A 27385-nucleotide genomic window follows, 5' to 3' on the forward strand; every position below is an offset into this window, starting at 1 on the left:
TCTAAGCTATTTGCAAAAAGGAAGAAAATTAATTTATTTTTGTTTAGATCAAGTTAACCGGGTACATGTTACCATGGAAACAAAAAACAAACGTCAACAAAAAATATACCATATTTACTGAGATATCGCACTTTGAGGCACTAATGAGCAACCCTGTATATATTATACTATTTTGGTAAAACGTGGGCCGAGGAACAAGAATGAAAATTTGTAAAAGTGCTATTTACCTTTTTATTTTCAGCGGTCCTTTCCATTGTCATGTTAAAATCTTGCAACATTATTACTGAAAACTTCAAGGAAACAAAGCACCGCTATTCAGAAGCTATTCAAAATAACGTTTCTTTCACCTTTAATTCAGCGACCATATATTGAATTTTGTATATAGAAAAAGATCGTGATCTTCGTGATCTGCCTGAAGTTGATATTCTCAAGATTCTAATTCATCTCGTTATCCAACATTTGTTGTTTTTCAGTAATAACCTTTTGACAGCAAAATAAAAAATTAATAAGTCGAAAAAATTATTACCCGGAGATCTTTCAGAGGCAGAAAATCTTGATAAAGCAATAACCCTCTTTATTTACAGCCGAACAAGTAATTAGGGCAGATGATAAAAATTACGAGGAAAATCCAATTTTGTTCGTTTGACAGTTGGAATAAATCACATAAAATGGGTATATTTCTTAAAAAGCCTTAGACCATAATTTGCCCCGAATGATTCGAACTAGAACAATTGCTACTTTCCTAGGGTGCTTTTAAAATAAGCAAAAAATAAAATGTTGTGATTTAAAGGTTTTCTATCTATTAGATAGTGAGAAGGAATGTTTGCAAAAACTCACTTGAAATAGAAAGTGGCGCCTGACCAGATCGTATTTATTATGCTAGTTACTTATAAAAAAAGAAAAATTGAATGACATAGAGGCAGCTAAAGGCAATTGGAGAAAATTAACAAAGTTAACAAATTACGCAACTTAACACCACCCACAATAAGATCTAGTAGTATAAAGAGTTTATATTTTTCGCTTGATCTCGTTTACATTATTCGATTCTAAAATAAATGGTAGTATTCGGTGTTCAAAATTATTGCCCAGCTGACATTTATTTCATCTGTTTAACCAACACCTCCGGGATATTATTAATTATTTGAAGTTTGTATAAACATTAGCCAAACTATACCCGGATCGTGCCGCTGACATGCCCTGTTGTGGGCGCTGAATGCCAAAATTTATGGAATATTATCTTGTTTAGGGTTGTAACCGCAAAAGCCTTCATAAATTGGGCATGCCGTTAAATACATAAATGAATTAGAGCCAGATTTCAATCTTTGCACATAAATGTAAATTGGTATTTACCTGTGAATTTGACCTAAAGTTGATTTATCAACGGTCACAACTAGGGATGGGACATCGATCCTATAACATCGATGGTAGCGATCGATGTTGACATAGAATGGTAATATCGATGTTAGGGAAACATCGAAGGCTGAACATCGATGTTTGACAATATCGATGTTCTGATAGTTTGCCATTGCATACAAATTTCAAATTGATTAACTTAATCATTTTATTTTACTACCACTATCACATTAAATAATCTACTAAATTTACTCAAAAAAAGGCTTTTTTCGAGTGCAGCTGAAAATGGGCCGCTATGCCGCGGTATAGTTTGTATCGGCACTATCAAAGAGTTCGCAGATAATGTTTCTATCTAGTATCAACATCAAATGTCCGATGTTTTCATTTCAGGATCTAATATCGATGTTTTATCAATGTTCCAAATTTCTAAAATCGATGGTAAAAATATCGAACATCGAACGAATTACATCGTTTGTTTGTTGTTTGCGAAACATCGATGTTTTGCTCCCATCCCTAGTTACAACCATTGCAGAAGGTTTGAATATTAAAAATAACTTTCTTAGAGGAAAGTCGATCATCGAATAAAAATGTGAGTGAAATAATCAAGCATGTTTTAAGTTTACAGAATGGAACTTCCTCTTGTAAATACCTTTGCTTCAAAATATACTTGGCCTACCTTCAACTAAAGACCCATTAAAAATTCCATCGTGATGAGGTGAATAAAAGCCTGCTCGACAGTGGCATTGATATCTACCTCGAGACCATGAAGGAACATGCACTGAAGGCTTGAAGATACACTGAAATGCAAGACAAATATTCAACTCATAAAAAGTTCTCCAACAATTTTTACATATATGAAGCAAATGCAATCGTCGGCTACATATGTAGAAAAGACATTTAATTAAAATATTTTTTTCTCATTGTATTAAAATCGGATAAATATGTAGGAAAACAATGCGTTTCTACCAAAGCTTGCCAACACATTTTCTTGCTAAGATCTGTGAAATAAGTTATATTTAAAATACATAGAGTGCACCGGGAAGTGCATTTAAATATAACACAAGCGAGTGGGAGAATATCCAAGTATTTCCAAAGCACTAGCAAAGGAATATAAAGTTCTTTTAAAAACATGAGCACGTAACAGCTACGAATTCTAATTTTCTCCGCTGATCTCAGGTCTGAAAAAAGCTCATGATGCTATAAGCTATAAAGTTATACTATCAAACTAATGTCTCTATTCTAAAAATATTTAAACGGATACCAACTAAAATGTTAATTGACAATTTGACACTAAATATCTTATGTAATGATGATGAAATATCTAGCATACAGAAATCGGGTAGATATTTTTTATTTAATAAAAATGCATTAATAGCGAAAATTATTCCGTACAACTCTATTGAATCTGAATGAAGTTGCCTGGATAATTCAATTAAGCAAATTAAACGTAGCGTGCTATTAAAAAGTACAAATTTATTTGACTTCAACTTTTCGCGACATATTGTAGATTTTAATATAAATTTAGGTTGAGGGCGTTGATTAACTTAATTGAACTCGAGACTCAAAGTACTAATTTCTATTTTATTAGTGTACGAAATGGAAATATTTTGTTAGCAACTCGTCCCGGTGATGTTCAAACGAAGACGATTCTGGACTTGTTTGACAGTGGTGCTCAGCAATCTACAAGCCAAGTTAGCAAGTTGCCAATGTCCAGAAAAACCATGTTCAACAGGATTGAGAATGTTCAATAATAGTTTGCTAAAACAGGCAAAATTTCGCTGAAAAACAGTTAGTTTGTAACTAAAATTTGAATAATTTAAAATGGTGTACTTTTCAAAAAGAATTTCAATTTAGAATCTGCGTTTTGTGTCTTTGTTAAGAAAAAGCCCGGGAATTCCATTAGCAGCATTTTTATATGAAGACAATGACGACAGAAATCTGAAGGATGTTAAGAGTACATGCTATGCATTTTTAACAAGGCGATATAGTTATTATTGTATCTGAAAAAATTGCTAAAACTTAAAGACTATAAAATGGAATTCGTATGATTCACACTTGAAATCTAAACTTCTTTAAATCTTATTAAATCAATCACATATATCTGGAATATATCATTCCAAGAACTGTTTTTAGAGAAAAACCTATTTTTAGTTTTAACGGTTTTTATTCTGAACTTGAATAAAAGCAACTTAACGAAACGGCTTGAAAGTGCTAGAATCATTAAACAACCATCGTGGGTTTTCATTAAAAAAAATATCTAACACTTTTGATCGGATACTTCTAGTTACTTGTGTATTTATTTTCCATAAAAATTGCTATTATCTTTGAAAATTCTTTATTTTCGTATAGAAATAGAATATATAATTTTAGATTGATTGTTTCTCAAGTTATTATCCAGGGTGCTCTATAAAAAAAAATATTTTTACCATTTTGGTATGTTTTGCTGCAAGTACAGCAATTATAGCAAAATACAGCAGACAATACTGGCGTTTTCCATAATATTAATAATCTAAACATTTCAAATCCTAGAGCCCCAAACATTTCAAATCCTACAGCCAAAAATTTTTTTCTAACCAAAATGAGTTTTATAAATTTTATTTAAAGCATTTTAAAAACCATTTGTTTCAATATTTTATACTCAATTATGACAACACACAGCTTCAATTTTTGGTTGTTATTTATTCCTGATCAGATGAATACGACTTTGTTGATTGGAAAATGTTGGACCAGCAGCTTGCTGATAATTATCTTTGGCAATTGTTTGCAAAGGCGAGGCAAGGGTCACATTTGCATCACAGATAATGCAATTTGAAACTGCTATAATTAGCAATTACGGCTAATTGCATCAGATCGGGATATAAGCGACAATCGCGTACAAAGTTTACTTACATCACTGAAACGATGTTGATTAATTATGTAGAATAAATTAATAAAACAAATAAAATCCTCATATTTGCTATTTAGATCATCACTTATTGGAAGGAAGCAGGTGTGTACACACTGGCGAAAATCCAATCAAAACGAGATATTTTTGGTAATAAAATGTGTAATGTTGATCCCTTCATCAATATACCCTTGATCAATACACACTTAATTTAAAAAATATCTCGTTTGATTGGGTCATCACTTATTGATGTCTTTCAACTGAAAGGCTGAAAACATTAATAAAAAAGCCGGAATTGGAAAGAATTTCATTAGATATGTACAAATTTTAAGGCCTTTGATTGTCCCAATGGGAGAACATGTAAAATATTAAAATTATTGTTTTTATTGTTATTAAGTGTGGACATTTAAACACAAAAGCCACAAAATAAAGACAGAACAGTAATTCTAGTAACTTGGAACGTAACGATCGTATTAAAAATAGAAGTAAAATGACTATCAAACCACGAAAGAGTTCAAATAAATCGCTATCCCTAGTCATAAAGTTTCACACTCGCATTTCCCAATTCCCGCTTTTAAGCCGAACGAATCGGATGTAGTCTCTTGGGCAAAAATTTCCGGTGCTTCGTTGAACCGGAGGCCTGCCCTTGAACCTTTCGCCCCTCTCCAATACATGTTGCATAGATCTGATCTATTTAAAGAAGGTGCCCCTTCTAGAAATCAGGGACGACTCGTAACCAGAGAATCATAAAGCGAATGTTAAAAAGGAATTTTGAACGAAAATTACACAAAATTTTCCAGTTTTTAATCGAGCGCATCTTCAAAGAATTTCAGGGATAAATCATAAATATCATATTGAGTTATTTCAGTAGCTTCATTAATTCATCATTGAACTGCTTCTGAGCAAACTTTGTTCCAATCAGGGTTAAGAAAGAAGATTTGATGATGATCATGACGAAAAGTGTGAACATTTCTAAATGCTTGCTGATGTACTTAGTAAAACAAATAATGTAAATGAATACAAAACATAATAGTACAGTACGAACTGAAAAGCTATATTACGCTCATATTTATATAAGATAACAAATTTGGTCAGAACGCAAACTTTCGAAGAAATTTCCTATGGGAGACCGTTACTGACCCTTAATTTGGGTCAATTATTGGGAACGTGTAATCAAAGCTTGTTCTGACAAGAGCCGGAGTGTGGTCTTGGCCTCTGCAAATTAATTAGACACTTTCCCGACCGAAGCTAATCTTCAGCCGAGAGGGATAGTTCCGCACTATTTGGGTAGTTGTTATCACAATAGATTTCCATCTGCGTCGTTCCAAAGATCGGAAGCTCGCAACATCTTGATTTTATATAAAGAGGACTTAAGAAAAAATAGAGAAAATTTACAATTTAGCTGGCCAATCACGTGGAAAAGTGATGTAAGCATATCACAGTTGCAGAAATTTATTTTCAATGTTATTACAACATTTTTATGTAGCCATAAAATATTCCAATTTCACGCTTCTTAGCTCGCTAATTAAACATACCAAAAACCAGCAATTAATAAACTTTGCTTATTTCGATTAGTTGTTTGTCTAAGTTGTCGACAGAGGCACTAGCCTTCAATGAGAAAATTTTTAAAATGAGTATCTGGCTGATCTTTGGGTCATTATTGGGAGTAATTGAGTTCTCTCAACAGGTATGATTGTCAGAACAAATACGTATATTTTTATGTTTAATCTTAAGCCGCATTATTCTGCTGATAACTGAGACATTCACTGTGATGTATAAAATATTTTTTAAATTATCTGAGACTGTAATCTGCATTTATATAAAGCCACATACTGACTAGTAAGAAGAATAAAATACCAGGCCAGAGAGCAAATAAAAATAAAGCTCATATAAGCGTATTTGAAACTCGTGTCATTTAGCATACAAAATGTACATTTTCATCGGGAGCGTAGAAAATTTAAATATAAAGAGCTGTACAAAAACGACTTCTGTGGCGAGGAATATTAGAGAAAAAACCGACCCCAACTTTTCGACTTTACATTTGGTAGAAGAGGCGCAGTAAATATTACAAAACCATGTTTTCATAGTCGATAACATCCAATACGATAAAACCCATTTCAAGCTACACGCGTTTCGCCTTTTAGCGAACCATTGTAATGTTGCTTTATATACTTTTTGTAGCAACTTCTTACTCCACTAACCAAAACCAGTCCAGAACTATTCCCGTATCAAGTATACGTTGAGGCCGACTTATATTGCTTAGGAGCTCTGATTAGTACAAGATTCGTTGTTGTAAATGCAATATGCATTGAAAGGTAATATCATTGAAATTTATTTATTAGTAATTTCTCGAGAAAATGATCCAAGCAGAACACAATTATCACGATTCTATTATCGTATTCTCTATTAATCAATGAAAATTATGTTTAGCCGAAATCATGCTGAAGTCCACTTGGGAACCGAATCCGACCCTTTCTACAACATATTTGGAACAAAAGGGCAGGTAATTAAGGCATCAGAACTGCTACCTCATCCAGAATTCGGAAAAAGATACACCGACCACGTTCTAGTGAACAATATCGGGTTGATAAAGCTTCGAGATCCAGCTATTCTCACTTCGAAAGTTCAACCGATTAAGTTACCATCCAAATATGATTTCCCTTTGCTGCCTGGTACTCTTTTGAACGTAACTGGATACATGGATTCGATTTTCATGAGCGACATCTTACGTTTTATGACGGTTAAAGTGCGTCCTCAAGAGCAGTGTCAAGAGTTCTACGGGAAAGATTTCATGACAGATGTTGAGCAATGTGTAGAAGCAACTGGAAGACGCATTGACTGGCCAGGAGTTTTTGCAATGGATGGCAAACTGGTAGGATTAGCCAGAGAACTGAGCAGGTCCATCGATTGCGTAGTTTCTGATTCTTCATGTAGCAAACATGATGTTTTCCTCAGCATTGGACCGTATCTAGACTGGATTTACGAAAACAGTGATGTACCAAGAACCGCACCACTTGTGAGAATAATTCGGATTCAACAGCCCCAATTTGTTCCGAAACCTTTAAACCGCCTGCAAATTGTGCTGCCACCTAGTCCAATAATAGTACCAGAATTAGTTAATATTCACGATCGTGAAGGATTTGATTATATATAGCCCAATCGTATTGCAAAGTAAAGATTTAGATGTGATTGTTCGGCATTGGCATTAGATTAAAAAAATAAATGATTGAATTGTTTTCAAGTATTTCCCTGCTGATGCTTCACTATAATCTACTTAGTGTGGATTATGTTGAGTTAATCATATATAACGCTCTAGATAAAATAAAATAAAAGCTGATTGGTCATAGCGGATTATGTCCACTTAGTATTTTGGTAAGCCATAATTACTCATAAGGAACGAAATTGTTGATATGGTGACATCTGGTGTAAAATAGGACATTAAAGTTAAATATTTTTTGGTTATTATTAAATAACATTTCAGTTCTCTGAAGTTAATTTTTTATCTTCAGCTAATTGGTTTCGATTTTCAAGAAACATCAACATTTTAATCACTGAAATAATCCAGATAATATTCGACAAGTTTTTGCTAACTGGTGCTCAGATTTTTAAATCCGAAGCATTAAAAATCAATTGAATCGATTCAGGAGGAAGATAGCCAAAGAATACTTGGATGCCATCCAACATTGCAAATTGCTTACCAACTAGAATATTTTTTGAATGAATTAAAATCAGATTGAACAGCAACGAAAGAGGATAGGGGATGAAAAAGTACCTCCAAAATAAGTTGTTTTTGTCTGTGAATAGGATAGTGATTTGAAAAATAACTATGAAGTATACAGAGCGAAAACATAATCATCAGCACCCAATTACTAGTTTCATAAATCCAAGATGCCCAAACGAAAAATGTGTTGAGAGAAATCACTAGTTACCATTAAAAATTTGTAATAATTGGGGAGACTTTTCACAATTAGAGCTACAAGTTAAAGACGATCCTATACAGATTTGCAGTGGCTCAAATCCCCTATTAAAAGTTTTTCAAAACTCATTGATAGAAGTCTAAATTCAAGATTTATACTACTTACTTCCGATGTAAAATTGTGGCATTTGTGCGATCCATGAAACACAAACATACTTTTGGGCGATGGAAAATCCGGACGGGCTTCACATTGGTTGACTTCCAGATGAGATACATCCACATCCAAACTGAGAAAGCCTTTCAGTCTGAAGTAAAAAACAAAACAAAAGTTATAAGTTAAGCCTGTCACCAGTGATAAAATTAATCAATATATTATAAAGCTTGAAAAGTCGCGTAATATGCAGGGTATCAAAAACCGTTCCGCAACATTTTTATATCACAGAGGGTTAAATTTCTATAATTCATAATAAGTACAATTTCTATTCATGTTGGAGATACCTTTATTTATTAGTCAAACAGCAAACCAAAGTTACTTTTTCTGGTTGCACCGATTAATTGAAAAACTATGGTTGTGAAAGTCTTATTTTTGATTTTGATGATTTGATTTGAAAGTTAAAACGGTGATCGATTTTAGCAAAAAAGTCTCGGAATGCCTTGACTCCATCATCATTAATTCCCATCATTTACGCGCGAATTATTCGAGGAATGTAAGGAGCTCATTGACTAACCCGCTAAACTCTTCAGATCCTATTAAATCTTAATTTTTCCGACATTTTTTGTCCATTTTGTCTTGTTCGTGCGCAATTACAATTTATAATCGTCGATATCTCTATTACTGGAGATCCATAAACTTTATATATGCATACTATTTGTAAGTTCTTAGGCCGGAAACAATCCGAGACTCGGATCAATAAGCCCAAAAGCCACTGTTGCGGAATTTTAATGTTTCATCGAAAATTTCAAAGTTGTGATCGATTTTAGCAAAAGAAGGTCTCAATATATCTTGAATTCTACATGATTTTTACGCAAGAGATTCGCGGAGGGGCTCATTGGATAACTCGCTAGACTCGTCAGATCCGAAGGAATCAATATTTTCTGCCCATTTAGAGTAGTTTTTGAGCGGTTACAATTTATAACCGGTGATATTTTTTTTATTTAAAATCCTAAAACTTTTATTTGTATATTGGGGAGCTTCTTAGGTTAGAAACAATCCACTAAACCCAAAAATCGATTTCGATCAAACATTTCAAATTTGTAACTGGAATTTGGTGGTTGATTTTAGCAAATCGTGTCTCAAAATTCCTTGAATCCTACATCATTTTCAACAGAAATGCTCATTTGAAAACACGCTAAACTTCTCAAATCCAAAATAATCAACAATTTATATATCCATTTTGAGTCGTTTTTTGGAGCATTTTTTTTAAATTTAGAACGCAAGAATAAGCCGATATCCATTACATTTTCTGTTTAATTAATAACAGTGTTCTGTTATTAAGTTATTAGAGTATTAATCTCTAGTAACAGTAATGTTAATAAATCTTGACTGAGCTGATCATACTCTCCTCTCAACTGATTTTCCCAACAGCAGACCCTTGCAACAGGATTATTGAAAATGGACAGCTACTTAAGAAAAATGTACCTATGTATTTATTAACATTTACATGAAATGTATTAGCGATAGAAAGAATAACCATTCATGGGATATCGAGAATCCTCATGAAACGCAGTCAAATCACCAGCGCAGGCTTTACAAGAATGTCCAGTTTGGAGATATTTATGATATGCTTACTGGTCTTTTCCTTTTTGGCAACCGTTTAAAGTAGATCAATATTGAACATTTCAAAATCATGAATTAGGCAATATGTTGGAAAATGTTTCTCTATCGATCAGAAAAAGCTGAGGTTCCGTTCTAGTAATTCATTAATTTCGGGGTCGATTTGAGAATTATCTTGCATTTCTTAAATCAGCAGGTTGTGAGACGTGTTGTGCGATCGCATAAAACGGTTCACTTTAGGCCGAAACTTTATTAGAAAATTTTACTCTATTTAGTTTAAGTCTATTTTGTAAAGTAACCCTACGTAATGTCACACCCTGGGGAATTGATTTCCAAAACAATAATCATGTTCAAAGGAAGATCTATTAGAAGTTGTTACATCTAGTAAAGAAAATTCTAAAACATTAATTTCACTGATTCTATAGTATTTTACTAGTCCAAAACTGGGCTTGTTGAGACTGCATAAAAAACTGTATTTTACATCAGAACATTCGAAAATTGAGAAGAATATCCAAGAAAAATCAGGCCGTTTGTAATAGAAGGCGAGTCCCTCTAACATATTGGTTATCTATCATCTTCAGTGTGCCTTAACTTCTACAACTCATCAATCAACTAGCCCATGTTTAAATCAATACAAAGTGAAACCTTAATACGTAATGGGTTTCCCAAAATGGTACTTGATCAAACATCGAAAAGTTTTGCGGATTTATCAACCAAGTCAAGTAAAAAAATTTCAATTCAGATAACGAACCGAATTTCAATTAACGCATGCTTCATTATGAGAAAAAACATTTTCCATTAGTAAAGCGTTAATACTCGGCTGAGCAAACAATGATAAATTGGTTACACAAAGCAAACATTGAGAATATCTAAAATGATAATTCAATATAATTGTGTTTAGCTCATTTTCCAGTAACGAGATGACGATAAAATTATTTTCGATAAGAAAACAAAGCAACAAGTAGATAAGAAGTTTAGATGGGAAGAATCGATTGACATTGCAAAAAAACAGAAACATACTGAGTTTCAAAAGCAAAATAGACAAGAATTTAGGAGAAGGTCTTCAGCGTTTGTAACAATTGAGCAATAGTGGTATTCTACAAAATTTAGTGCCTAAGGATTTGCGCTATTTGCAGGAAATTCGTTAATTATTTAACAAGTTGATTGCTAACAAACTAACAAGCTTTCACCAGAAAAAAACCTTTATGAGTCACCTGGAAATTTTTGATACAAAAGCTTTTGGAGATAAACGGTTTATCTCCAGCGCCATACCAAATATTAAAATGCTGAATCACATCTGAAATGTTTGGGATTGTGTCCCTTGAGAAAAGTGCTTCTTATCTCAATAGACTTATTTCAGAGTATCTCGTTCACAGTAGTATTCTTAGGACATGCAACAAGATTAAGTAATTATCAATATGTATGTTTCTACGAACTGAATATTAGATTCGTATCAAAAGTTGAAAAGTATGACTGACAACAAATTACAGGAATTGTAACCGAATTATTTCAGAGAAGTACCATTTATGACATTTCTAATATTTGTTAACTTCTTAGCCGAAAAGAGGCGATTAGTCTTCTTGATGCGTATGCATCAAAAAGCTTCTACAACAAATCAAAGCTAATTTACTTATAGTTTCAAGCTTCACTTTCAATATTTCACGGCAGGCACACAATTCGAAATATATTAATTCTCTAGTTTAATTAAGACAAATAGCGCTTCAGCAGCATTCGGAAAACTTATGTTCTAAGACAGGTCTCTTAAAGGGTGCTCCGAAAATCTTATTATGGGAGAGGGTGCAAAGCTACTTACAAACTTTGGAGCGAGAACTTGAAATGAGTTGGAAGAAGCATTTTTTTGCCTTGAAAGTAACACGATTTCATCTTCTACGGGATTTAGCTTTTACATACGATGCAAAATCTGAGACTTAAAGTGGTATGGACTTTGAGATGTATAATAAATTATTCAATGAAATTGATTGTAAATGCGTTCTTTTCATGCTTACTGAAATGTATTTCTAAATAGTTTCCTAGCATATTTGAAAGTTTGAACTTATACATCTTTAATGGAGTAGTTTAAATAAACTAAGACATTACGTTTGCTTTCTCATACTAGTATAATGATTAAAGGCTACAAATCCAAGGCAGTTATTTGCCAAAAATTTGTAGGAATGTCAACTTTCTATTATTTTCTTACTACGAAAGTCAAAGTAATCTCATATAAGTGAGAATTGCGTAAAGTAGGTAACCTTCAAAGATACAACTAATAATATTTTAAAAGAAATTCACAACACAAACAAACACAACACAACTGATTAGTTGTTGTGTGATTTCATGTAAAATACTCGCTCCTACCCTCAGTGACATTACAGTATGCATTTGAAAACAAACTGGTGCAAGTGTTTAGTGAAAATACTTAAAACTGCTTTTATCTCGATTAATAACAACATTTTGTACCTATCCAGTTACCTACATTTTAGCTGCTATATTGGATATTAATTATGTAGTAGATTTGCCTTATTTCGAAGTCGTTTCTAACCTGATGCGACAAAATTACTAAGCTGAATAAGATTCCAAAACAGTAACAGTAGCTGGAAGGTGACTTTATGCTAATAAGAAACATAGGAGATTTTATTATGCAATTAAAGTAACATTGCCCTTATTACTCCTATCTGCATAATAAACTTTGTAAATTGGCTTTATTGCGCCCGCTTTAGCCGTGATAGAGATCCTGTTCTAGTATTAGGCTCCAGTATCTCGGCATTTTTTGCTCCATTTTTTTGTGACTCTGAATTGCTTCATTTGCTCTCAAATTGTGCATAATATCTAAGCAAGATTTAAATGCATCTTCAATTGATAAAAAAACGCAGCTCTACCTAAAAATTGATGCATGGTTGTTCTGTGATAAGCCGCTGCTCAAAGTAAAGTTATTAATGTTATCTAAGATTGAAAAAGCGTTTTGGGAACATGAAGAGAAAACACTTTTAAATAGCGGCAATAATTTTTAAAATTTTTCTATGCAGTTTCTATCCATATTTGAAATGTATGGAGTGAAAGAAAGGAAACCTTATGCTGATCTGTAAAGTCGAATTTTTATCACAATACGTATCTACATTCATTAGAAATTGTACTTAAAACGAATGCAACTGAATTGTAAAATGCAAAATGTAAAAACAACTTCTTGATTCGGAGAAGAAAACATTAAGAATAAATCCAAAAAACATATATTTTCGTTGTTCTTTCAACATACAAATTACATACAAAATACAAGACAGTGAGAATAAATAGCAACTCAACTGCAAAATGATCGATACATATCTCAAAATTCAACGAAAAGTTTATTTGAAATAAGAAGAAATTGGCCTTTCACTGCATTTCATGTTGCTTCTACACGACTTAAGCCGAAAGGACTGGTTCTTACCAGTTACGCAAGTGCGATCACGAGAAGAAAAAGTTAAGTTTATCATGCCCTGAAGCCAAGAAACTTTTTATTTGATTGCAGGTGTTGTCGCAAACTTCCAAGAAGTAAATGGTAACATTTGCATTTAGCCAGCTTAATTTAACAAATCAAGACCGCAGCCAAAAATCTGCCCCTCGGCAGTTTTATGAATAAACATCATTAATTTGCTTTTACCCTCTCGCTTACGTTTCAAGATTTAAGCTCTTCGTCAAACCATTTATTTATTAATTTATAAGCAGCTTTTCGAACTTGGCATCGGCGTGGCAGGAAATGTTTACACCCCTTTTTTGCTGCGACAGTGCTACCGACCTATATAACCCGCCTAAGCCATCATACATCATAAATATCTACTCGATTAAAAAAATATAATGGAAGAGTTGAAAAATGAGGAAAAGTGTGGTGTTTTCGGTCTCAGGCAGGGAATTATTGATCTAACCGGCATTTAGGAACATAATTATAATTAGTTGGGAAATATATCATACCAATGCGGATCTTTTGTTTGTTTCTAATGAAAACAAAAGGAAAAAGTTGACTTTTATTTTTCATTGTACGAGCAATCAGTTAAAGTCAATTTTCTAGAAAACTTCTCAACTCTTTATACGTTTCATCAAAAAACTTTACTACTAGTTTAGTTTTCACCTTAGGGGAGAAATGATGCTACCTTCCCGTTAAATGTGTGTATTTTGCTTCTCATTTGAATATTTAATTCATAATGCCTCGTCCTAAAATTGATACTTTTAGATAGATTGCATAGCATTATATTCCAAGCCTGTTAGATACACTATGTCTTGATAAAGAGCTCAATTTTCGTTTATGCTTCATTTCTATTGATATTTTTGCTTATAATTGGATTATTTGTATGTACTGAGGGCGTAATTTTTTTTCATTTTTCCCGTTGAATTCGTTCGTTCATTTTTCCCGTTTATATTTTTCTATTGCTCTAGTTTGTATGATTTTGTACGAGATTGGTTAACTGAAAAGAAAAACAACAGAAAAATTGAAAGAAAGTATTTTATTTTTATTTTTTTTCCATCGGCATATTATTTAATTCATTATGTTTTATTCTATTTGATTTAATTCTAATTTATTTTAGCCAGTTTGTCTTGTTTAGTCATTCTCAAAAAACTACATTATTATACTTGTTTGTGACTATGTTTTTACTTTCCTTAATTTCTGGCTGCGTCAAGAATACTATTTTGAGATATGTTTAGACAGCCAATACATATTATAGCCCATTTTTTAAATTTATTTTTATTCCTTTACTTTCAATTCTTTGTTAATTTAATTTCATTCAGAAAGTAAAATTTTGTAGACAGAAGAGGTACGTGTATCGTGTATAATATGAAGGATTTTCCCGGGAAGACCAATTGCCTTATCTTTTTGCAAATGCTGAGGAAAATGTATGTAAAATAAATTATATAGTTAGATATTCTATAATTGTGAATGTATATGAAATATCATATAAAAATCGTGCATTAACCCTGCTTTATACAACACTATCAGTATAGTATCAACTTTTAATCTCAAATTTTGCCCGTCTTTCACTTACTGCAAATGCTCGAATGTTTATCACCTCAAATCACTTATGCCAAAATGAGTGCGCCTAACCATTGAAACTTGAGACAATATTAAGAATTAATTTTTTTTTAAGAACATTAATACTTGTTTCTTCGGTGAACTTCGCTATTCTTGAATCAACCAGAATATTTTTTCTGTATGCCACATCAACACCGTGGTAAATATAAAAAATTTACGTTTTACCTTATTGCCTTGCATGGAATGAAAACAATATTAATCTATAAAACAACTGGCTGCATATTTACAACGAGCTCAAGATTTAAAAAAAAATTAGACACAGTAAAGGCAAGGTTCAAATAAAAGTAGACACCGATAAGACCACTGAACTTGCTCTGGAATGCAAATGTATCTTTACCCGTTCTAAATCTCAAAAAATTAAATCTGTAAAAGCGCTTCTTTGAGATTGCAAAGCATGCCTGAAACATTCCTAAGTTCCTTTGGGAAACGCTGCTCTAGAACTAATTGGTGAAATGGCGTATAACAAAAAGATTTCCAGCAAAATTGATAAAACGCCCCAATAAAATATGTTCGATTCAAACGTAGCAGCATAGTTAGAGAAAGGAGTAAATAAACTCTTACCATTGTCACATATTTATTTACTAATTCGTGCAATTTAGATATATTAATTATAAGTTTGACTACTATCTATTAGAGACATTTTTTTTCTAAAATAAAAATTAATATAATAAATAAATAGAGTAACACATACTTCATGGGGGGCATTCTAACAAAGCAGCTCACTCTTCATATTTATAATTGATTACTAATCAATAATTTTAAAATGATTATTCATAAGTCGGGTGACTGTGTTATTTTGACTCATGACACTCAGTCACTCTAGACATTATCGACAGTTTCAACCAAAAATAACATCATCTAAAATGATTTTTTTTCCATAAAAAGTAAGTACTTACAATGCCTGGAAGTCACATTATTAATATGTTTAAAAATATGTTTTCACTAATTTTATCAAACGATGGCTTCAGATGTTTTCTCTAAGATACATATTTAATTTTATTAATAAATTATTATCAAATTTTATAGTTATTTTGTCCGTGCTATCTTTTCATTTCAGAGGATCCTTGACTTTTAACTCAACTGAAAACAGAGCAAGTGGGTATTATTGGTAGTGATTAGACAATTCTTTCTAACAAAATCAAAACCAAATATCGTCATGCATCAAATTAATGACGATTAATCCGTATTAAGTACTGATTGGCCATCAATCTCATTTAATTCTAGTGACACTGAAAGAATTAATGGCATTTTATGTACCTTGAATTAAAGGTTTTAAAATTAAATAATGCATAAATTATATCAATCAGTGTGTTTGTTGAAGTTAACTTACATACTTAAATAACAAAGTATTTAAATTAATACCTAAAGTATTAACTCATAGTAAACCTAAGTAAGTAGTTGTAAGTATGGCAATTTTAAAAGACCTGTGGAAACATAATAAAAACAACGAGTTTCTAACAACTTATCTTCAGAAAATTAGATATTATAGACAGAAGTTGTTTGAAAGACAAATGTGTGTTTCGATAGATTACAGTGAAGACCTTTGATAACACAGTATTTGTAGATTAATGTACTTTCACATAATAACACTTATAACAGCAAATTATCATAACTGATTTAAATTAAAATTAATAGATAGCAGACAATTCAAAGTGATCCAATTGCCTGGCTAAATAAACAAAAGTATACCATCTTCATCAAGTTAATCGTTAAAGTACATAATGTGCAAATCACATCAGTAGCAAACGTTAGCAGACGTTTGCTACTACGATTTATTCTTTCCCGGTAAAATGAGACGATTAATGAGAACATTAAAGTGCCCTGAATGATAGAGAGGTCCCTAATTTTGTGCGCTGACAAATAAAAACGTAAAACAAATGTTGCAAAAAATGATTTTAAAACTTACATTGGAACAGCTACTAAAGATGATCAATGATTAAAGAAATACAAAATATGTTTGACTTTACATTTCAAACGTTTCCTCCACTTTCTAATTGCGAATGTCTAAAAGACTCCAAAAATAGAACTCAGGCAGGGTTCATAAATTAATTATACTATTTTTGAATTGAAAATTATTAACATTTATTATCGGTTCGCAATAAACAATATTAGAAGAATTCATTACAATTATTTTGAAAATATTTACATAAACAAGTGTAAACTGTCTCGCGGTTCATGATATGTCCGTGGCTGTATGGATAAGCGATTTTATTATAGTCAGTTATCTAATAAAGTTGTTCTTAACTAAAAATTATCAGTACAAGTGCTTAAGAGCCAAGAGTGCCTGATTGGGTGACTGCAGCAAATTGTGCTTTTAGAAAACTGTAAGTGATTTCCATCAAATACCCTAACTTTACTTTTAGTATATATTATTATAATAATGGAGAAGGAATAAGATATGTTGTTGAAGAATGATATTACTGAGCTTAGTTTGACCGAGTTCATCTAGAAACGCCATGAAAGGAGCCTTACATATTCGTAACATTGGTGAAATTTTTAATCTTTTCGACACCTTAGTTTGTGTTAAAATTGAAGCAAAAATCATTTAATCTAAAAAGTGGAAAGTTTTTAATGTACTAGAATCACAAAAATTTTTATTGCACTTGTGTAGAAATTTCACTATGTAATTGCCATAATATGAGTAGGTACTTCCTTTCAGTTATCAAAAAATATTAATCAAATAAATAATCAGTTTTCAAAAGTAATATAAACTTGCTATTTAGCATCGTTTGTATGAACTTGCAGACGCCACTTCCTGACTCATTTGCAAGCAATATCAAACTAGATTAGTTTTAATATTAATGATTTTTGTACTCTAACAGAAGATTTAAAGATGTCAGTTATAAAGTGCATTTGGGCTTGTTTGAACATATTGCATCTCGTATAAGAAAATAATAGATATACAGAATAAAAACGAATTTTTGGACGCTTCTTAACAGGAATGTAACAATGTGTAATAAAATACAATTCAAATGACGTTCAGAGTTGTGTATTTATCCTCTTATAAGTAGTTTCCAAAAAAGTTGTTCAATTTTGGCAACTTCTGTTAAAGTATACAAAATATTTGAAAATGTTAATTTTGAACACTTGATGCAAAATTTGTAAACCTTGCAGGTGTTTACAGAATAAAAACTATAATTTCTAAAGTCATTATACAAATGTTTTCATTTTTGAAAATGAAATGTCTGAAAACGAGCAACAGTAGAAATATTATCTGTATCTCTCTATTCAGTAACTTGAAACACTATCTGATCTATTCTATAAATATAAATTTGGAACTCAGTTTTTTTACAGGGATTCTACTACCTATTTGCAATTAATATGCACTTAATTAGCTTAATTAGTGGAACCATAACATAAACGACAGCTCTATCTGCTAAACCGCAGAGATTAAACATAATAACCGCAATATATAACAAAAATGTTATTAAATATTTCTGTTTACATTAATCTAAGTGGAGTTCAGAGGTCATTAAAGAGATTTTAAACATCAATATTTAGTTCATTCACTTCCCATTATAACAAGTAAGGGACTAGTTTCGACTAAATGAAAGGTTTAATTAATTGCTGTTATGTATTTTTGTTGCTGTTTGTGCTTGCCTGAATCAGCTTGTTAATTGTATTACAAACGATGATCAACTGCAAATGCCTTTGTTTACTTTAATTAATTTTTCCAGCAGCTCAAATTTTAAATCGAATTAAGATTAAGAATTAAGCCTTAAAATTTCCTCAATATTATTATAGAATTTCAGTTAAAATGAGACTGGTCCATTTTATGCTAAGCACCGGCAAAATTCGGCTGGGAGCCTTGGATGGAGATAATATTATCGATCTCAATTCTCATGCGAACTGGGTACCAATTGATTTAGTGCGATTTCTTCACGAACACGAAAATGCGTACGAGAAGTTGAAACTGTGAGTATTGGAAGTTGTTTTATCGCAAAACGAAAGAATTGTAACAGAAAAAATAATTTCATATACAAGTTGATGTGTTGCCGCTCTTCCATTTTATGAATATAGCAATAACGCTTTATCGAGACACTAACGACGAACGAATAAACCTGTAACGAGCTTCAAAAGCATCAAAGAGACTGTAGTCATAAGAAGAAAATCAAGAATAGTGTGTTGATTTAATCATCGAAATAACTTAGATTAATTAATTGAAATCAATATATCTGTGACACTGTTATATCAAATAAACAATATTGATCGATATAAATATAAATGAAACATAAATATTTAAAATATTGACTAATTGAAACGGTGACGTTCTAATTTCCATGTCCCTATGATATTAATAATTAAAATAATTGGAAACATTTTGAAACATTCATAGAATTAATTCGATTTTTCCATAATCGAGTAATTCCCATCATTAGAACCAGCTATTTACTTTTTTGCTATGTGCCAATCAATCTTAGCTTTGCCTCTATACACGGCGCTAAAGTACAAACTTTGAGGGTTAACTCCTCTCAGTAAATGATGAAAAAATCTAAATATCAGAATGTTCATAATAGGCTTTGAGAAGTGAAGGGGCTCCGCCATGTTGGAAACATATCCACGTTCTAAATAATTTTTCAAAAAGTTTAAATAACTTTGTCCGTCTAAACGAGCCGGTAAAAGGTACGGTCCCATTAGTTTCTCCCCAACAATGTCGGCCCACATGTTGAGGGTGAAACCCTGCTGGTACCCTTGTAAGCCAGTGGGAGACGGGTTCTCATTATTATTTCTTAGTAGTAGGGATTATTTCTGTAGTTAAAAGGACCTTCTCTGGTAAATACAGCTTCGCCTGTGAAGAGCTGAGAAATTCCGGTTTTCTGCTTGCCAGTCAAGAAACCATTGGCAAAATGTTTTCCGATTTGGGTAACCGTCTGTCGAAATTATTCTATTTCAATAAGATAAAAATGTTAAACCATCGGCTATTTAAAGTACTTCAGATATCGGAGAGGGTTGAAAACGAGTGCCAAGTCGGAACGAGCCTTTTTATAATGCGCTCTGCAAACTGCCAAACAAATGGGATAAAATGAAACCATATCACATCTCAAGAATATAGCTTCTAAAACTTCTTGGCGCCTTCAGCGTGTGTTTATGTGTGCAAATAATATATTCGCTTAAAAATTGTAATCTGTTTGGTACCAATTAATAAACATAAATTTTCCACTAAAAGCGCTTATCTAGGACTAAAATTATTCAATATTGTACCCCGATTTGCTTTTTGCAATATATGTATAATAATTGTACCCAAATTCGAGCTTGCAAGGTTACAGGCTTTGGGTAGTTTAGCTATTATTACAGTGCTGATTATTATCTAAGCATCTGGGAAACACCACGCAATATATCAATTATATACTAGACAATTCCATGATCACATTAATTGCTAAACATGAACTATCACGTATCCGCTCCAGTTATAATTCCGGAAATGTTTCAGTTGAAGTTATATTTCTTGAAATGTCGGGCTCATGCTCGAAATGCTCATAAATGGACTTAATTTAAAACATACTAATTATATAAAAACTGTAATAAGAAATATCCTGGATATATTGGGCAAATTGGATTTTGAGGAAATTTAGGTCAAAGCGCCCCATCTAAAATCAATTAGTTCACATCAATAAAAGTTTCTTAAAATAATGAAAAATTTGTTCGGTATGCGCTTTACAACGAGCAAATTTCAAAGAATATTAGTTAGCAACTTTTCTGGTCAAAATAATCTGAAGTAAATGGTTTGACATTTTGGTGTGATTTTATTAAATGAAAAATAAACCTGGAAGGATAAACTTTCAACTAATTTTAAACCGCAGTCTGGAAAGTGAGGTCTGATGTACACTGTTTGGAACTAAAATATCTCTATAACAGAGAAACAAGCGAGCCCGAATAAAAATAGAAACAGTAATACAAAGACAATTGAACGTGATCAGAACATGAAACTCTCGCATCCATATATGATTACAAGAACAGAGGTAGTAATTTTTAATTAATTTTCAGTGAAACGCAGCCCTTTAATACCATTCAACGTTATCGTCCCCTTTCCCTATCCGATTGTAAACAGTGTCTATACTCGTGAGGGCTAATTCCTGTGCTTTTAAGTTAATTAAAATTTTAATCTTTCGATTTGTCAGCAATATAGGTCATCGCAATAAATACATTATGTACTTGAATATCTCAGGTGTATGATGTTTTAGACTTCTTAGATTAAATACGATAAAATCTAAAAGCGCACGATAAAAAATCCCAATTGTGATTTTAACAGTAACAATTTGCTTCAGAAAGCGTTTATAGTATAAAGATTATTGGTGAAAGCTGGTTTCCCCGAAATATACTGGCATAACTTACTTATACTATACATTAACAAACATATTCTGTTTTAGGGTAGCTGCGGATCCATTAAACACAATATATCCCGTGGATAGGGTCCATTTGATGCCACCTATCCAAGGGCCTGATAAAATTTTAGGAATCGCTCACAACTACTCTGATTATTGTGACGAGAAACAAATAGAGTATCCCTCAGAGCCAATAGTCTTTAATCGATTCGCTTCCACCATAATCGGTCCATACGATCGAATTAAACATCCCACATGCAGCAAGGTAGAAAATTCATTGAAATTTTAAATATTTAAATCCTAATGATTCCATCATTGCAAATTATCTCCAAAATCCATAAGTTTTTTTCACTAAATTAAATTTGTCATAATGAGTGAAAAAGGTACGTAATAAAAACTGTTGCTAAATAAAAAAAAATTTTTGCAGATTTTAAAAAATGGTGTTTCCCGATTCATTTCATATTTTTTTACTACTGAGGATCTTAAACACCAGTGAGAACAAAAAAAAGTGCAACAAAATACGGTTTTATCGTGAAGTCAATTTCGGAATAACATCAATCAAACAAGTTTTATGTAATGAAGTGTTTATATAGCAGGTAAATAAGGCCAAGTACTTTCGACAATTATGTCATCATCAGGGCCGTCGTCAAAACAAAAGCAAACATCCCCGAGAACACCTAACAAAACATGTCAAACAATGGTGAAAAAAGTCGAAAATGGGTAAAAACTGGTTAAAACGGTCTAAAATGCAGATAACAAACTTTCAACAAACAGACCAAAGCTAAAATTAAAATTATAACAAAACAATTAAAATTAAATTAAATTAAAATAACTTGACTGCTCGGCCCTATCAGTACGGCGACCAGTCTAATAAAGCTTCTTGCTTAATTTCAGAATATTTTACACCGAAATGAACCCCAAATGAAATCAATTTTAAATATGCCACGAAATTGTTAAAAAAGAAGCTGTTGCGCATTAAAATCAAAATTTAAAGTGAGTAAAAATATATGAAATATTCATTTATTTGTTGTAAAAGGAGTAGTTGCTTTTATTTTAAAACAATTGGCAAATTGGTTTTATCATCTATTCACTTCACCAAACGATACAATATAAACGTCGACAATACCGATGTTATGCTGATAGTTTTCGTAGATTAGAACGACTTATCACAATGTTATATAAAATCACAATTATCTAAAGTAGTAATTCACTTTAAGTAGTAAATCTAGTTTACTTCCATTTAAAAACTAGTCAATTCACTCGAATTACGTTTCATAGGAAACGTCTGTGACAGCATAAATCACATAACTCTATAGGAAACCCAATTTATTATAAAGCAATAATTAAATAACGTCTAGTTTAGCCACTTGCATGCAAAACTTACATCGACTAATACGTATTGTTCCAACATGCTATTCTGGCTCTAATGCAATCATGATAATTTATAGAACTCTTAGAAAATCAGACGGTCACAAAAAATCGCTTAGAAATATTTGGCATTCGATACTTGAATAATTAAAGTTAGCAAAATATTAATAATTAGTGGAAAATTATTTAAACTCGAAATTGATAGATGCAAATGATCCACTTGAATGATGGAAAAAAAAATTGTTCTGCAAAATTTACAAGGACAACGTAAATAAAACAGTGGAACGCATTTCAAGAACAGCAAAGAGATGTGAAATTTGGACTTTAATTTTATAAAATATTTAATTAAATTAGAGAAATACAACACTAAATTAAAAATTCTGCGATAAAACAAATAACGCTTAGAGTCAACTTATACTAAAACAAAACACAGTGGAAGTGCGCAAATCATATAAATAAAATACATAAATCATGGTGCAATTCAAAATGGCGGCAGGCAAAATGTAGACTACGTGTTTCTAGTTATGGCTACAAAATAGAACAGAAAGCTAATAAAATTATAGTTCTCACTCCACAAACGATACCAACAAAACGATTTCCAAATTGCCAATTATTATAAAAGTGAAATTAAGCAAAACCCAGATCATATGAAGGGTGACTTAATATGGCGCAGGGACTATCGAGAAATAGTTAAATAAATAATTTTCACAAAAAAAAACAAGGATATTCGCAAAAACTGAAAAAGAAAAATCGCTTGACTTGCTAGCACCTGCAAATGATGTTTTCCAAATTAACATTCGTAAATACAAGCTGCTTTATTCGTAAAGCAGCAAAGGTGACTTCAAAGTAAAAGGCAAATAGACAAAAAGGAGCATCATTTAAATAATGGTAATATCGCTCTAATCAGTTGAGAAGTATTCATAGTTACACAATTTAGTTTTCCATTGCGCCCTCAAAGCAATGAATATTAATACCTGTATATTAATACATGTGATTATTACATGCACTTGGCACACGAACGCTTACAACGTAAGATGGAGAGATCAATGCTGGGAATAACCCTCCGAGATAGAATCCCAAATAGAATCATCAGACACAGCACAGTAGTAAGAGATGCTGTTGAGACCATTCTGCGCATGAAGTAGAACTGGGCGGATCATGTGGCCAGAGCAACCGATGGTCGATCGACATAGAAATATTACGACAGGAGACCCACTGGAAATTGAATTCTGATGGCACAGGACCGGAAAGAATGGCAAAATATGAGAGGTTCAGCAGTGGACGCTATAGGCTGATGATGAGAATGATTATGATCATAAAACTGCACAATTGATCAGATAAATTCACTTAGCACATTCAGTTCTCATTGACAAAAGAGCACCGTGGATTGCAGCGCTTCTTCAAAGTAAACTGTTCAAGAAAATAAACCTGCACGTCCAAATTTACCATAAATTTCGAACTGGATAAATTCAGAACTGGATCATTCATTGAATTTTATTTCAAACGTTATCTATCAGTATTTCACCTGAAGTTCTTACAAGAAGGAAAAGGAAACAATTGAAAATACCTGAAATCGGCATGGAGGCATGACGAAAGGTGAACAAAAACGTTTTTGTGTACATTTCAACATCAAAGGCATACAGATAGACTTCATATCCCGAAAATATTTTCGTATTTTTTTATCTAGGTATGTCGATAATTTACAAAGTGATCGGCAAAGACAAAAAATCGTAATTCAACGTCGCAAAAACGAACGGTTTGCTTGAAAGTAATTAAGTTAACTTTACTTAAAATTTTGCTATAATCCCATATTTCGATGGCAGTTCTGTCTTAGGTCACTTTTAATGCAACACTATGTTGAATTTTTGGCTTAAATTGACTATCAATCATATCTATCAATAAGAAAAAAACTTTCAACAAGTTGAGCATCGCTTCATTTTCCACCTAGCACGAAACTTACCTGAAGCACTTAAGACTTGCAAAAACACCAAATTACAAAAAGAGAAATGGACTAGATAACGCTTTAAACCGAAATCTGATCGTTCGTTGGAGTCAGAATTTATCCAGTTCGAAATTTAGGGCAAAGTTGGTAGAGCACCATATTGTTAAGAAGTTTATTATTTCGTGTGAAGTTTCTTTACCTTAAGGACCTTAATTGTTGCTTATAAGTACTGCCCTCGATATAACTTCAGTAGTCATCTATTCAGTTGAGGCTACTTTCCTTTTTTTTTTCTTCTAAGGACAATTCATTTGTTTGTTTTATACGATATGCTGTAGATTTCGCGTGTTTCGCATTTATAAAAATGGACTCTTGCTTGACCGATTGAATAAGATTATGAAAATAATTACTGGCACATAAAAGTGTTAATGCTGCTTATTTGCTTTACAACCCGTTTACTTCTCAATTATTAAGCTCTTCTCTATTAAACAAATGCCACCAGAAGTTTTCCGCGATTTCCTGCCACCACAGATTGGAACAAGTACTTTTCCATAACAATCGTCGAAATAAATTTGATAATCTCCTATCATTGCTGGACAAAATAATTTAAATATAACGGAATGAATTGAAACAGCTCAAAAGCTACAAATCTGCATTTTGTGTGCAATCCGAAGCGGATTAAAGTCGGTGCAAAATGACTTGAACAAATAATGAACCGCAAAGTAATTATAGAAATAGAGTTGCTGAAAAGAACTAGACCAATATTTTTATTTTATGGAAGACGAGATATAAGTAACCTCATAGATTATTCGCATAAATTTGAAATCACATAAGTAACTTGCACTCATAAAAGAGAGATAAGGCAGAAAGAAATATAATATATGTAAAAAAACACGTTTTAAGAAAAACGTATTCGATAATACGAATGGCCCGAGTTAAGGCTAAGTTAATGTTAAGGTTAAGTTAAGTCAAGGCATTTATATAAACTGAATGAAAATAATCAAGCAAAAAGACCGTTCTCCAGCTGCAATGTCTGCAATCAGCTGACTGACAATATCGAAAAAAATGTATTTAATTAAGACTTCAAAGTATATTCAATTCACTGCAATTAATTCAGCTTCAAATACCTTTACTCACTTTTGACATGGGAAAGTGACTAAACTCCAGCAAAATCCGAAATATCATTCGCAATAAATATTGAAGAGAATTTAGCACAACACAAGTCTCAGACATCTTAAAAATTATGTGTATAATTTTAATCTCTGTTTTAGGACACACATCAATTTTCACCACAATCTCCACTTTCGCTAGGATGCGAAACAATGAAATTTAGAATATATTCGTTATGACAACATTGCATGGCTTAGATATTCTCATCATGATGTTTAAGAACATATTTCATAATCATATATTATTTTAAACATTTCATACGATTCCCCCTTTTCTCCGACTTTAGGCTGTTGAGTGGGAAGTAGAGTTGGTGGTGGTGATGGGTAAAATTGCAAGAAACGTTAAGGCTGCAAACGCATTCGATTACGTTTTTGGATATACAGCGGCGCAAGATCTAACAGCAACAGATTGGATGTCAAAGAGTGGTTAGTAGGTTACAAATATTAATAATAATTTTTTTTTAAGTTGAACAAAGACACCAGGTTTGTTTGACCTACTACTGGCAGTCATGGGTCATAGTTTGAATCATTAAGATTTTGAAACTTTGTTCTATATTATATTAAGTCTGTATATCAAAATCGTCACTTTGCAATCTCTTAGTACCGATACAAAATAATATTTATATCCTTATCAGGACTGAATTACAGTGTAATCTCAAGATATGCCAGTTACTTCAACTAATAATTTCGCAAGAGGCAAATAAATATTCAATCAAAGCAAGACCGTACTTTCAATGACATGTTATCTCAAATAATAGAACTTTAACCCTAGGAGGACAATACGTTTTATGCAAGAATATGGACCACTTCTGCCCCATAGGCCCTTGTTTAGTCACTAAAGATGAGATTCCTGACCCACACAACCTCTTCGCAAAAACGTGGGTAAATGGCGTTTTGAAGCAAAATGGCAACACACGAAACTTACTATTCAAAATAGATGAACTAATTGAGCATCTCTCCAGGTAGTGACAGGAAAAGTAATCCGAGACAAAAATGTTTTAATTCTGCTTTGCAGCGTTCTAACACTCCTTCCTGGGGATTTGATATGCACTGGAACCCCATCAGGAGTGGGAGAAACTAGATCTCCTCCAGAATTTTTAAAACCGGGAGACGTGTTGACCAGTGAAATTGAAGGAGTTGGAAAGCTGAAAAACTATGTCGTAGACTATGAATCACACATTATATTGAAGCTGTAAAATAATGGATCCAAAAAAGTTATCATTTTAATATGCCAAGTACATAGATTTTAATTCGACTGTTACCTAAAAGCAATTATACCTAATGACATTTGAAAAGCAATTAACTTATTTCAATTCCTCCAGACTCACTACAGATGAAACCTAATTAAGATTGAGTAAATCCTAGAACGCCTAGTAACGCCTAAAAAAGATCGCTTAGTTGATCCGATGCTTTTGAGGCATGAAGATGGTAAACAAATATTATTAAGACAATTTAAATCATATTGATAGGTCAAAATTAAACGCGTGGATGGTCTGGTTTTGATGTTGCAATGATTAAAAAATTTGGGGCCAACAGCCAGCACCTCTAGCTGGGCCTTAGACGGTTCCTTAAAAATAATTAGAGATATGAGAATACAGCAGTA

General features: G+C 32.3%; 3 protein-coding genes across 4 annotated transcripts in view; 2 read left to right on the top strand and 1 right to left on the bottom strand.

Annotated features, from left to right (window-relative positions):
- The window catches only part of LOC109537818 (probable G-protein coupled receptor CG31760), a 117305-nt gene that overhangs the window by 19594 nt on the left and 70326 nt on the right, over positions 1–27385 (bottom strand). The window contains exons 7-8 of the mRNA XM_019904720.2: positions 8320–8458; positions 2030–2150 (exon numbers count right to left, since the gene is read on the bottom strand). Coding sequence (XP_019760279.1) covers positions 2030–2150; positions 8320–8458 — 260 coding nt within the window. The remainder of the gene's footprint in view (positions 1–2029; positions 2151–8319; positions 8459–27385) is intronic.
- LOC109537820 (chymotrypsin BI) lies at positions 5786–7473 on the top strand. Its single transcript, XM_019904726.2, has 3 exons — positions 5786–5924; positions 6419–6552; positions 6668–7473. Exons 1-3 carry the CDS (start codon positions 5868–5870, stop codon positions 7389–7391), a joined length of 915 nt encoding a protein of 304 aa, XP_019760285.1. The 5' UTR covers positions 5786–5867; the 3' UTR covers positions 7392–7473.
- On the top strand, positions 17191–27081 carry LOC109537821 (fumarylacetoacetate hydrolase domain-containing protein 2). 2 transcript variants are annotated; one of them, XM_019904727.2, is made up of 6 exons: positions 17191–17307; positions 18728–18898; positions 21352–21571; positions 26070–26208; positions 26555–26744; positions 26798–27081. In XM_019904727.2, exons 2-6 carry the CDS (start codon positions 18741–18743, stop codon positions 26976–26978), a joined length of 888 nt encoding a protein of 295 aa, XP_019760286.1. In that variant the 5' UTR covers positions 17191–17307; positions 18728–18740; the 3' UTR covers positions 26979–27081. The 2 variants fall into 2 exon arrangements, with proteins under 2 accessions (XP_019760286.1, XP_019760287.1); XM_019904728.2 differs by having other exon boundaries at positions 18736–18898.

This window comes from Dendroctonus ponderosae, unplaced genomic scaffold, assembly GCF_020466585.1.
Source record: "Dendroctonus ponderosae isolate FM_Combo_2020 unplaced genomic scaffold, Dpon_F_20191213v2 Dpon_F_20191213_2, whole genome shotgun sequence".
In the NCBI taxonomy this organism is placed as follows: domain Eukaryota; kingdom Metazoa; phylum Arthropoda; class Insecta; order Coleoptera; family Curculionidae; genus Dendroctonus; species Dendroctonus ponderosae.